Genomic DNA, 11,953 nt, shown 5'->3' with positions numbered 1-11,953 from the left:
ATCTTCTCCTTCTCCTCCCCCCCTCCCTTTCTATTTTGTCTCTCTCTCTCTCTCCCTCTTCTCTTTCTCCTTCCTCTCCCTCCCTTCCTATTTTGTCTCTCTCTCTCTCCCTCTTCTCCTTCTTCTTCCTCCCCCTCCCTTTCTATTTAGTCTCTTTCTCTCTCCAATCCTCCTTCTCCCTCCTTCCCCCTTGATCTCTCTCCCTCCCTCTCTTCCCTCCTCCTTTCTCCTCTCGCTTCCTCCCTACTCCTATCCCTCTTTCTCTCTCTCTTGCTCCATTCTTTCTCCCATCTCCCCCTCCTTTCTTCCCTTCCACCTCTCCCCTTAATTTCTCCCTCTCTCTCTCTCTCTTTCTCTTCCCCCCCTTTCTCCCCTCTCCCCTTCTTTCTCCCCTTCCCCCTTCCATCCTTAATTCCCCCCCACCTCTGTCTCCTTCCTTCCTCCCCCCTTAATCTCTCCCTTTTTTCTCCCCTCTCCCCTCCCCGCTATTCCTACATCTTCCCTCCCCCCCCCCCCTCTATAAGCCCTCCCCCCTCCCTCCCTTCATTCTCTGTCTTGTCCCTCATTTTCTCCCCCCCCCCCCCCCGCCTTCTTGACTACACCCCTGCCCCCTCTATAACACCCCCTCCCCCCGTCGCTCAATACAAGAATTGTCTACGTGTTGAATAACAACCTGTGTCTTTGTGTCTTTCTTTCTACTTTTGTCTGTCTGTCTGTGTATATATCAGTCTTTCTATCTATGTAGTATTTTTTGTCTATTTATATATCTATCTATCTGATTATGGCTGTTATCTATCGGTCGGCTTATTTGACTATGTATTAATATCTATATCTATCTATCTACTTTTCTGTTTATCTGTCTGTTTCTATTTTTTTTCGGCGTTTCTGTTTATGTTATTTATTCTTTTCTCTTTTCCCCACTCTTGCTCTCTTCTCTGCCTTCCCTTTCCTTCTTTCTTCCTTTCTTCCCTTCTCTCTTCTTCCCCTTTTCTCATTCTTTCTCGCCCTTGCCTCTTCCTTTTTCGTACGCTCTCCCTATCCTGATTATCATTTATCCCTTCGCTTTCTCCTTTCCTTAACCTCCGTTTTATTTCTCCTTTATCCTTCTCTCACCCCTACCCCCACCCCCTCATCCCCTTCCCTTCTTCTACTCCCCCACCTCACCCAGAAGGCAACAAACTGGAATTCTCTTTTCCTCCCATCTTTCTCCCTTTTTCCCCTTTTCCTATTTTTTTTTCATTTTCCTCTTTTTTTCCCTTTTCCTTGTCCTCATTTTTTCCCTTATTCTTCATTTTTTCCCCTTTCCTCTTTTTTTCCTTCCCCCCTTTTCCTCCTTTTTTCACCCTTTTCCTCTTTTTTTCCTTCCCCCTTTTCCCTTCTACTTTCCTTCCCTTTTCCTCCTTTTTTTTTTCTCTTCCTCCCTTTTTTAACCCTTCCCTTCCCTTGCCCCAATTCTATTCCCTCCACCCCCCCCCCCCACACTGCCTACTTTCTCTCTCTTCTACCTACTCCCCCATCCTCTTCCTTCTCCCCCACCCCCTATCTTCTCCCTTTCCTTCTTCCCCATTCTCCCGATATTTCCTAATTCCCCTTTTCTTCCTCTACACCTATTCCCCTCTACCTACTCTCCTCCCCACCTCCTATATCTCATCCTTTCCCTATCCTCCTCCCCTCTTCCAACCCCTACCCAACCCAACCCTCCTACTTCATCCTCTCCCTATCCTCCCCTATCTTCTCCCTTCCCTTATTCCCTCATCCTCCCCTCTCTCCTTCATTCTCTAGATAATCCCTTATCCCTCCCCCCGCCCCCCGGTCTGTTCCTCAACCTCAAGGTCGATTCCAGGCCAGGTAAGGATTCCTCAATGACCTATAATCCCATTCAGCTTGACAGTTCCCTAAATTAGGTCGGCCTGCGCGTGTGGGGTGGGGGGGTGGGGGGAGGGAAGATGAGGGGGTGGAGGGGTTCGAGAGGGGAGGAGGGTGGGTGGAGGGGAGGAAGGAGGCGGGTGGAGGGGGAGGAGGGTGGGTGGAGGGGAGGAAGGGAAGGAGGGTGGGTGGAAGGGAGGAGGGTGGGTGGAGGGGAGGAAGGAGGCGGGTAGAGGGGAGGAAGGAGGATGGGGGGTAGGAGAGGGGAGGAGGGTGGGTGGAGGGGAGGAAGGAGGCGGGTGGAGGGGAGAAAGGAGGATGGGGGGTAGGAAGGGATGGAGGGGAGGAAGGGAAGGAGGGGGGTGGAGGAAGGGTGGAGAGGAGGAAGGAGGAGGGGTAGGAAGGGATGGAGGGGGGTGGAGGGGAGGAGGAGGAGGAGGGGATAGGAAGGGAAGGAGGTGGGTGGAGGGGAGGAAGAAGGGGGCATGAGAGGGGAGGGGAAGGAGGGGCATGAGAGGAGAGGAGGGGAGGAAGGACAGGTGGTAGAAAAGGGGAGGAAAGGAAGGAGAGGGGAGGGAAGTGGGGGTGGAAGGGGTAGGGGGTTGGAGAGTGCACTGGAGAGGGGGAGGGTGGGGGGGGGGACTAATCCTGTGTTCGTAGACTCACGTGTTCTGTTCTTCGTCTGTCCTTTATTTCTTTCCTGCTTTATATCTCTCTTCGTTTATAAACAGATGGATAGCTAGATAGATAGATAAATAGACAGACAGACAGATAGATAGACAGATAGATAGAGAGAGTGTGGTAGAGAGAGAGAGAGAGAGAGAGAGAGAGAGAGGGGGGGGGGGGGACAGAGAGAGAGAGAGAGAGAGAGAGAGAGAGAGAGAGAGACAGATAAAGAAATAGATAGATAAAGTGAGAAAACCAAGTCCGTATTCTCCCTTTGACCTCGTGACCCAGCTTGACTTTTGAAACAATGTAATGTTTCCCTTTAGCGTTCGTCTGATTTCTTGTTCTCTTTTGTTTTAGTTCCATGAGTTTTTTTATATCTTTTCTAGGTGTTGTTTGGGCGATTTTCTTGAGGACATTACCTTTTTCCTCTGTCTTATTATTTTTTCTTTTCTTTTTCTGTTTTTCTGTTTTTTTTTAAATTCCTTTGGTATATCTACATTTGGTTTCCTTTGTTTTTTTTCTTCTTTTTTCTTCCTCTCTCTATCTTTATCTTTTTCTGTTGTTCTCCCTCCCTGCTTCTCCCCTTTCTCTCACTTCATCCTATTCTCTCTCTCTCTCTTTCTTTCTCTCACTCTCCCCCGGTCTCATATCCTTCGTTCTCTCAGTTCTCTCTTTCACTGCCTCTCCCTACCCTCTCTCTCTCCCTCCCCCTTTTTCCCTTCGTAAAAGTGGATAAAATTGGACAAAAAATTCCTCATTGGCCGAAGTAGTTCCTTTATTTTACAAAAATATATAATCGGACAAATACAAGTATTTACAGTATATACAGTAAGATATGGAGAACAGTCTGTAAGCATAATATATTCACATTTACTTATCATAACCTACAAATGTGTATTGTACACACAAATTATATTAAAGCGACCATATATAATTATGGATCGTAATCAGTAACATATTTAACTACATATTGTACATACACATTGAGTTTTACAACTAAAGTTAGCATATATAAACAATCATCACAGGAAAAATTTACACATCATCTTCTGTTTCTTTTTTTATGAGAACAAAAAGAAGAAAAAAACCCTCTATGGTTTTACAGACATGGAAAAGAACCATCATTTTATTCTGTGTAATTTCATATTCATTCATGTTTATTAATTTATAAAACAACTGCTGTACATTCACATTGTATCATTTGGGACACGGAAAATGGGAGGTATTTGAATAAATCCTTTGGAAGAATACACACGGTCTATTGTCTTCTCTTTACTTAAAAAATAAAGAAAAGAGAAAAAAACTCGTATAACAGAACCTAAGTTTTGGATATTTTCTTATTGAGAGAAAAAAATAAAAAATAAAAAAATAATTGTAATCTTAAAGAACAGGTTGAAGCACATGTAATCGGTGTTCCCAAATGTAATCTCCAGTTTGTACACATAACAAACAATCATGGACACATTTTTTTTACTTCATGTTGTGGGTCTCAGTGAAAAGGACAGTGCTTCTAGGCTTGCAGTTTCTGTGTTAAATCTCGGCCAACCTAATATCTTGGAGAATGTCAACTGCATTTTATTTATTTTTTTGGTTGACTGAGAGGGATGGGGGAGCAGGGGGATGGGGGGGGATGGGGGGGGGGTCTATTCACAGATCTATCATAAAACATCTATTCTATGTCTAACGAATGCTATCTACAGTTAAATTGTTATGTCATCGAAATTGGACTTTACACAGAGATGCCTTATGCAGGAGGTCAGAAATTGGATGTCATGTTTTTATAATCAATATATATATTTATATTTTACATAAAAAAGAAACATTCAACACTTTTCTGGGATTTGTTTATCTTAGGTGAAAATGGTCATCACTACATAAAAAAATGAATATAGTGACTGCGTTTAGTGACATGAAAACTGATGAACAGTGACATCGTAATTTTACTGCACAATATCAAGTGTCTTTATTTCCTTTATTTTCTTCCCATCGGCTCACACGCCTTTAATCAACTCCTCTCCACTTATATGGGCGTCTTCGAGGAGCCGACATCCCCGTGACGTCTCCCACGAAGACGCAAGATGTCGAGAAGGCTCCTGAGACATCCTGAAGACGGCTGAGGTTCCCGACACAAACACTCGAGAGGTACTTCTTCGACTAACAAGTTGTGGAGTAGGTTTTATCCTTTGTTTTTTTTCTTCTGTCAATTTCTTTTTTTTACGGTTGGTGAATTTAAAAATCTTATAATGTCTTCACTTCAGCTCGGTTTCATAAAGTCCGTAAAATCTTTTCTTTTTTGAAGTCTGGAGAGGTTCCATCTAGGGTTCCATATATCTGTACATTTACACTCATTATTTGTTTATCATTTCTATCCACATACATCAATTCTTTTTTTGGGAGCAAGGGCTGACACTTGACCAACATTACTGACAGAAAAAATGTTTATTGAACACTCACGAGTACCTCTTCTTTGGAGATAATTCTACGGCTCGAATGAGGTCAGAGAAGGTCACGAAGGAAGGTCACACATTATCTGACTTGTCCAAACACAAACAGATTACGATGATTGATGGGTGAGAGATGGACGAAGAGACAGAGAGTTTTCTTGCCTTCTTGTAAGGTTTAACAAGATTTTTAAACATATTTTTTATGGATAGTATATATTTTAAAAAAAGACTATGAGAAGATATGACAGAAGGGATATGGACCCAAAGAAAAATAAACGAAGATACAGATTATGATATAAACGAAAACTACCATGAAGAAATGCCAAAAGCAAAGCATGGTACCTGCACAAGTTCTTGATGGTGGTGACGGTGGAGAACGATGGTAGAAAGAGGAAAGCACAATGAACATGAAAAACGACCACGACAACATAGAGATAAAAAACAAAAAAAGGAAACAGAAAGACAAAAGCAGAAAAAGAAAAAATGTATATATATACATATACATACAAACATTTATATATATATATATATATATATATATATATATATATATATATATATATATATATATATATATATATATATATATATATATATATACATATATACACACACACGTATATATGACCTCCTAGCGCACCATGACTCCACTGATGTCAGCAAGAGGATTCCGTGAAACAGGATCCCTCGGGATGTCGAGTCGGAGGACAAGCCTCCTGTGACTTCAAGATGAATGAAAGCAGATTCAGAGATTTCTTTAGAATTCTCCGTTTCCTCGAACCTTTGTGCGTTATGTGTACATGTATATACACACAGGCATATACATACATACATGTGTCTGTCTGTATATATATATATATATATATATATATATATATATATATATATATATATATATATATATATATATATATATATATATATATATATATACATATATTAGATATATAATTCCATATGGCCGTGCGCATTCACACGTCACTGATTTCGTGTATTCATATGATAATGTGTGATGAGGATAATACAATATCAGGATAAAGGTCAGTTGACAAGTCCATTGGAGGCACCTCGAGAGAGCCTCAGAGCGCCCATCACAGTGCCATCACCCTTCCAGGCCCTCGCTTCGCCTATACAGAGGCACCCTTACATCAGCACCCGTGGTAATACCGGCAGGGCAAAAACTTCTCAATAATGAAAACAAAACTAAAGAGTTCACAAAAAAAGGAGACCAAAAGAAAAAGAAAAAAAACAAAGAGATGAGATGAGAAAGGAAAGAATAAACAAAAACGAGATAAAAAAGAAAGACCCATAGCCACAGACAGAGACATTACAACACGAGGACATGCAGAAGGGCAGCTCCAGCGATGAAGACGTAGCTGTGGAGGCGCTGTGTCGACACCAAGACCTCAGCGCTGTTATTTTCGTGTACGATCGCCGCTGGCTTGTCTCCTGGGAGGTGGGGGGGAAGGAGGGGGGGAAACTCATCACTAACAAAAATACTGTTCTTAGGATCCAACCGTATTGTTGGTATTTAATGTAATTGTAACTAATAAAAATATTGCTCTTAGAATCGAACCGTATTGTTGGTATTTAATATAATTGTAACTAATAAAAATGATGTTCTTAGAATCGAACCGTATTGTTGGTATTTAATATAATTGTAACTAATAAAAATGATGTTCTTAGAATCGAACCGTATTGTTGGTATTTAATATAATTGTAACTAATAAAAATATTGCTCTTAGAATCGAACCGTATTGTTGGTATTTAATATAATTGTAACTAATAAAAATATTGTTCTTAGAATCGAACCGTATTGTTGGTATTTAATATATTTTAATTGTTTTTGTGTGTTTTGAGTTGTTTTTTTTAAGTGAGTGTTGTGCTTTATGAGAGTTGTTTGTGGTTGACAAGGAACGCTGTCAAAAAATTGTGCTTGCGACCAAACCGTATTGTTGAAGTTATAGTTTTACTTCGTGTGGTTCAGTTAATGTTAGTGTGGAGGAGGAGGAACAAGAAGAGGAGGTGGAGGAAGAGGAACAAGGAGAAGAGGATGAGGTGGATGTGGAGGATAAGGATGATGGTGAGGATGAGGAAGAAGTGTAGGAGGATGAGGAAGAAGAAAAAGTGGAAGAGGAGGAGGAGGAAGAAGAAGTGGAGTAGTAGGAGGAAGAAGAAGTGGAGGAGAAGGAGGAAGAAGAAGAAGAAGAAGTGAAGGAGGAGGAGTAAGAAGAAGTGGAGGAGGAGGAGAAGGAGGAGGGAAGGAGGAAGAAGAAGAAAAGGAAAAAGAAGAAGAGGAAGAGGAGGAGGAGGAGGAAGAAGAAGAAGAAGAAGAGGAATTGTGGTTCTTGAGTGTAGCTTGTGGTCAACAAGGGCACCCCTAACCAATAAAAATAATACTATTCTCATGATCGAACTATATTGCTGTTGTGGTTTAGTGAGTGTTGTTAATATGGGAAAAATGGTTTGTTGTTAATAGGTGTTGTTATTATGGTAAAATAGTTAGCGAGAAATACGTATTATTGACGTGAAAACAGGTGTTTGTGGCTTACAAGTATCATTACTACGCAGACACGCGTTTATTTGATAATATTTATATGTGTGAAAACAAGTAATTGTGGCTAACAACAACTGGTTGTGTGATAACCAACAGTTTAATATTTAATATTTAATATTGCATTATATATGAATGATAAGAGAAACATTTTTCATTCCAAATATATTTCTGAATGAAAGAAATACCAAAGAATTACATGTACATCAATTATGAATTTTATTATATTAATCCTATTCTATATTAATTATGCAAAGAAAAAATAGAGAAATAAAAACAATTAATAATTGACGCTAAATCTAACTACAGAGAACCAGGAAAAAATAAAAAATAAACAAAGCAAAATCAAGATGAATAAATAAATAACAAATAGAAAATATTGTGAATAAGTAATTACAAAAATAACCAACAGATAAAGAAATAAATCGAAGGGTAAACGAATGAATTAAAAATTCAATAAATAAACTGAATGTATGAAGACGCATACAGAAAAAAGATAGATAGATAAATGAATAGATAAATAAACAAATAAATATATATGCATGTATATATATATATATATATATATATATATATATATATATATATATATATATATATATATATATATATATATATATATATATATATAATCGACAACTAGACAAAAAAATCTATAAATAAATGCAAAAATTTATATATAGAAAAACATCAAAAAGATAAAATCAAAGGATCCCTTTCCAAACCAAGACATGCACACCAACAATTTTGAGTTTAATAATAGATACACAAATAATGATAATGACAAAAAATAAAACAACACCAAAGAAAGTACGTCAATGAGAAGATAAACAGACAAACATATAAATAGATGATTAAATAAACACATTAAGAAAAATCTAAATAATAGATTATAAAATGACCCAGCGCCCCCTCCCGCCAAGGACGCTGAAACTTATGGACATGTAAATAGAAACACAAATAACTTAAAGTATAAGTAAATAAGTAAGTACAGAAATGATTGAATGGATAAACACACACGAACGAGTAGATCATGAGACATAATTTATCTTATACTAATATAAAAGAAGAAAAGTCTAAACTATAAAAGATTAAAATACAACTCATTTCTTTAAGTAAATAATTATAAAAACAATGAGAAAAATCCAACTAAAAATCGCAAGAAATGAAAAATAAAGAAAAAGAAATGAAAAAACAAAGAAAACCAAGAGAGAAGGAAAGAGAGAGAGAGAGAGAGAGAGAGAGAGAGAGAGAGAGAGAGAGAGAGAGAGAGAGAGAGAGAAAGAGAAAGAGAAAGAGAAAGAGAAAGAGAAAGAGAGAAAGAGAAAGAGAAAGAGAAAGAGAAAGAGAAAGAGAAAGAGAAAGAGCGAAAGAGAAAGAGAAAGAGAAAGAGAAAGATCGAAAGAGAAAGAGCGAAAGAGAAAGAGCGAAAGAGAAAGAGAAAGAGAAAGAGCGAAAGAGAAAGAGAGAGAGAAAGCAACAACAGAAAGAAAAACAAAAAGAGAGAAAAAAAAATATTACCCCCCCAAAAAAAACAAAACAAAAAAAACACGAAATGACCCAGCCCTCCTTACCAGCCAGGACATGCACGTTGACACTCTTGGGCTTGGAGTTGGCGGGTGCGCACGTGTACACGCCGGAGTGCCTGGGCTCGGCGAACTGCACCAGGAGGCGGGAGGTCGTCACCAGCCCCTTCTCGGTTGACACCACCACGCCCCCGCGGGTCCTGTCGTAGCTCACCAGCTGTTAGGGAGAGGCAAGGAAACGTTTGTTTGGTTATTAGAAGGGGGTGTGAGGCAAGGAAACGTTTTATTTTTTCTTTATTAGAAGGGGTGTGGTTTGGTAGAGTGGTAGGTGTGGTATGAGAGGAGTGTGGTGTGGTATGAGAGGGGAGTGGTGTGGCAGGAGAGGGTTGTGGTTTGGTAGGGTGGTTGTGTGGTAGGTGTGGTAGGAGAAGGGTGTGGTTTGGTAGAGTGGTGGTGTGGTAGGTGTGGTAAGGAGAAAGAGGGGGAAGGTGGGTTTGAAGGAGCGGTGTGGTAGATATAGTAGAAAAGAGAGGGGGAAGGAGAGATCCTCAAAAGTGTTGTGGTAGGTATGGTGAGGTTTTTCAGAAGTGTGGTTGTGTACAGAGGTGATGTGGTAGGTGTGGTTTGGTAGTTAGGTGTTGTGGTAGAGGAGGGGAAGGAAGGTTTTCTGAAGTGGTGTGATTAGCTAGGTTGTGATATATGTTTTAGGAGAAAGAGAGGAAATTAGGGTATTTAGAAGTGATGCGGTTTGGCAGAATGGTGTTGTGGTAGGTGTGGGAGAGAGAGAGAGGAAAGGACGGTATTCAGAAGTGGTATGGCTTGGCAGAGTGGTGTTGTGGTAGGTGTGGTCGGGGAGACGGAAGGGCAGAGGGAGTCAACACGTGGTAAATCTTGTTTGAAACGTGTTAGACGGTATTGCGAACGTGGCCAGAACATGATAAGAACGTGTTAGAGGATGTTAACAAAGACAACTGAATGGGTCTTAAAACCGTATCAATCCTTGGGCAAGACCTTTCCAGATTTTTGTTGATATAGTGATACGTCAGGTTTATTGTGACGTGAGAGAAAGTGAAAGATGTGTAAGGATCTTCCGGTAAGTCCTGCAGAGCAGTGTTGTCCAAAATGGGGTCCTCATACCCCTGGTGGTACGCAACATAGATCATAAGGGTACGTGAACAAGCATTAAGTTGTGTAAGTATTTTTAAAGCATTTTGCTATTAAATCCTTTTTCGTTTAATTCGAATTTATTGATAGACGCTCCTGCAATGCAGTCTTTTCATAATCAGTATATTATTTGCATTATCCTAAATAAAACTGTTTAGCCATCGTGGACGGGGGTGGGGAGGGGGGCTATGTAACGGCACAAGGTAATAAGGGGTACAATTGGCAAAAATGTTTGGACAACACTACTGTAGAGGATGCTGTCTAGATGTATCAAATGTGTTTATAATCTGTGAAAATAGCATAGTAGGATATATGGTCGGAGGATGAGGTACATGATTAATTTTTGGACTTGTTTGGGACGTGTTTCAGACATGTTATAGAGGTATCTAAACGGTGCATTTGAATGTGATATTGTTTGGTACTAAAGGGTGTAAACTTGTACAATAGATGGACTGTGTTAAAGTATAATTAAGTTTATGAAATATTAGTAATTTATCATTACAATTGCTTTCACCATTATTAATAGAATTTATATTATTATCATAATAATTAGCAATGTTACTTTTTATTATATTATTCATGATTTTCATCACATCCTCATTGTTATTATTAATATCAAAACCAGTACTTATGTTATAATCATTACCTTTATTAATATTATTATTATTGACAGTTTGTTGTTATTATGTATCCTACTCCTCCTCCTCCTCCATCATCATCATCATCATCATCATCATCATCATCATCATCATCATCATCATCATCATCATCATCATCATCATCATCATCATCATCATCATCATCATCATCAACAACATCATCATCATCATCATCATAATTATTGTTCTTACTGTCATTTCAGGTCATTACATCATTTCCAGTTGCAGTATCCTAATCATCATCGTCATTACCATGATCACCACTCATCATCAATATTCTCATCATCATCATCATTACCCACTTTATCGGCATCACTGATAAAATGACTTTTTCATTTACATTATGACTATTACATTTATCATCATATATATTTTTATCAATTGAGCAACGCTAAAAAAATCAGATTAATAACGATAATAAAAAAAACAAAAACATAAGAATAAAAGAGAAGAACTGGAACACGAACCGGAGGAAATGAGAAACAGAAAGAAGAAGCCAAAAGAATAAGAGGAAGAAGAAGAAAACAAATTAAGGAAGAGAGATATAGGAGAGGAGAAAATCAAAGACGAAACCAAGAGAAGAATAAGAGGAAGAATAAGAAGAAAAAACAAAGAAAGAGAAAAAGGAAACGAGACCCAGAAGCGAGAAAAGTCCAAGAAAAGGAGAACCGAAAAACAGAACATAAGAATGAAGAAGACAAAGAAAACGAGAATAAAAAGATAAAGAAAACGAATAAAAAGACAAAGAAAACGAGAATAAAAAGACAAAGAAAACGAGAATAAAAAGACAAAGAAAACGAAAAGAAAAGACAGAAAACGAGAAAAAACAGAAAACGAGAAGAAAAAGATAATGAAACCAAAAGAAAAAACAGAAAACGAGAAGAAAAAGGACAAAGAAAACGAAAACCAGATCAGCGAAGAAAAAGAAGAAAATCGAAAACGAGAAAAACGTAGAGCAAGGTAAATAAAGAGAAACAGAAGCGAAACTGGAAAAAAAAGTTTATGAGGAAGCGGCAATGAAGAAAAGGTGATGGGTGAGTGTTTATCTTTTCCAGGAAGAACAAACTTTTG

The 11,953-nt window shown here is 38.7% G+C and overlaps 1 protein-coding gene across 2 annotated transcripts in view; it reads right to left on the bottom strand.

Annotated features, from left to right (window-relative positions):
- Positions 1-5,599: 5,599 nt before the first annotated feature.
- LOC113821195 (lachesin) overlaps positions 5,600-11,953 on the bottom strand; it is a gene marked incomplete at its 5' end in the record, with an annotated part of 9,186 nt that continues 2,832 nt past the window's right edge. Inside the window, 2 exon segments of one of the 2 annotated variants that reach the window (XM_070139336.1) lie at positions 5,600-6,428; positions 9,108-9,276. In XM_070139336.1, the coding sequence (XP_069995437.1) occupies positions 6,307-6,428; positions 9,108-9,276 (291 nt within the window). 2 annotated transcript variants of the gene reach the window in all.

The sequence above is a fragment of the Penaeus vannamei genome, chromosome 25, assembly GCF_042767895.1.
Source record: "Penaeus vannamei isolate JL-2024 chromosome 25, ASM4276789v1, whole genome shotgun sequence".
Lineage (NCBI taxonomy): Eukaryota > Metazoa > Arthropoda > Malacostraca > Decapoda > Penaeidae > Penaeus > Penaeus vannamei.
The sequence above is the reverse complement of the archived record's forward strand: the minus strand, read 5'-3'. Positions and strand labels throughout refer to the sequence as shown.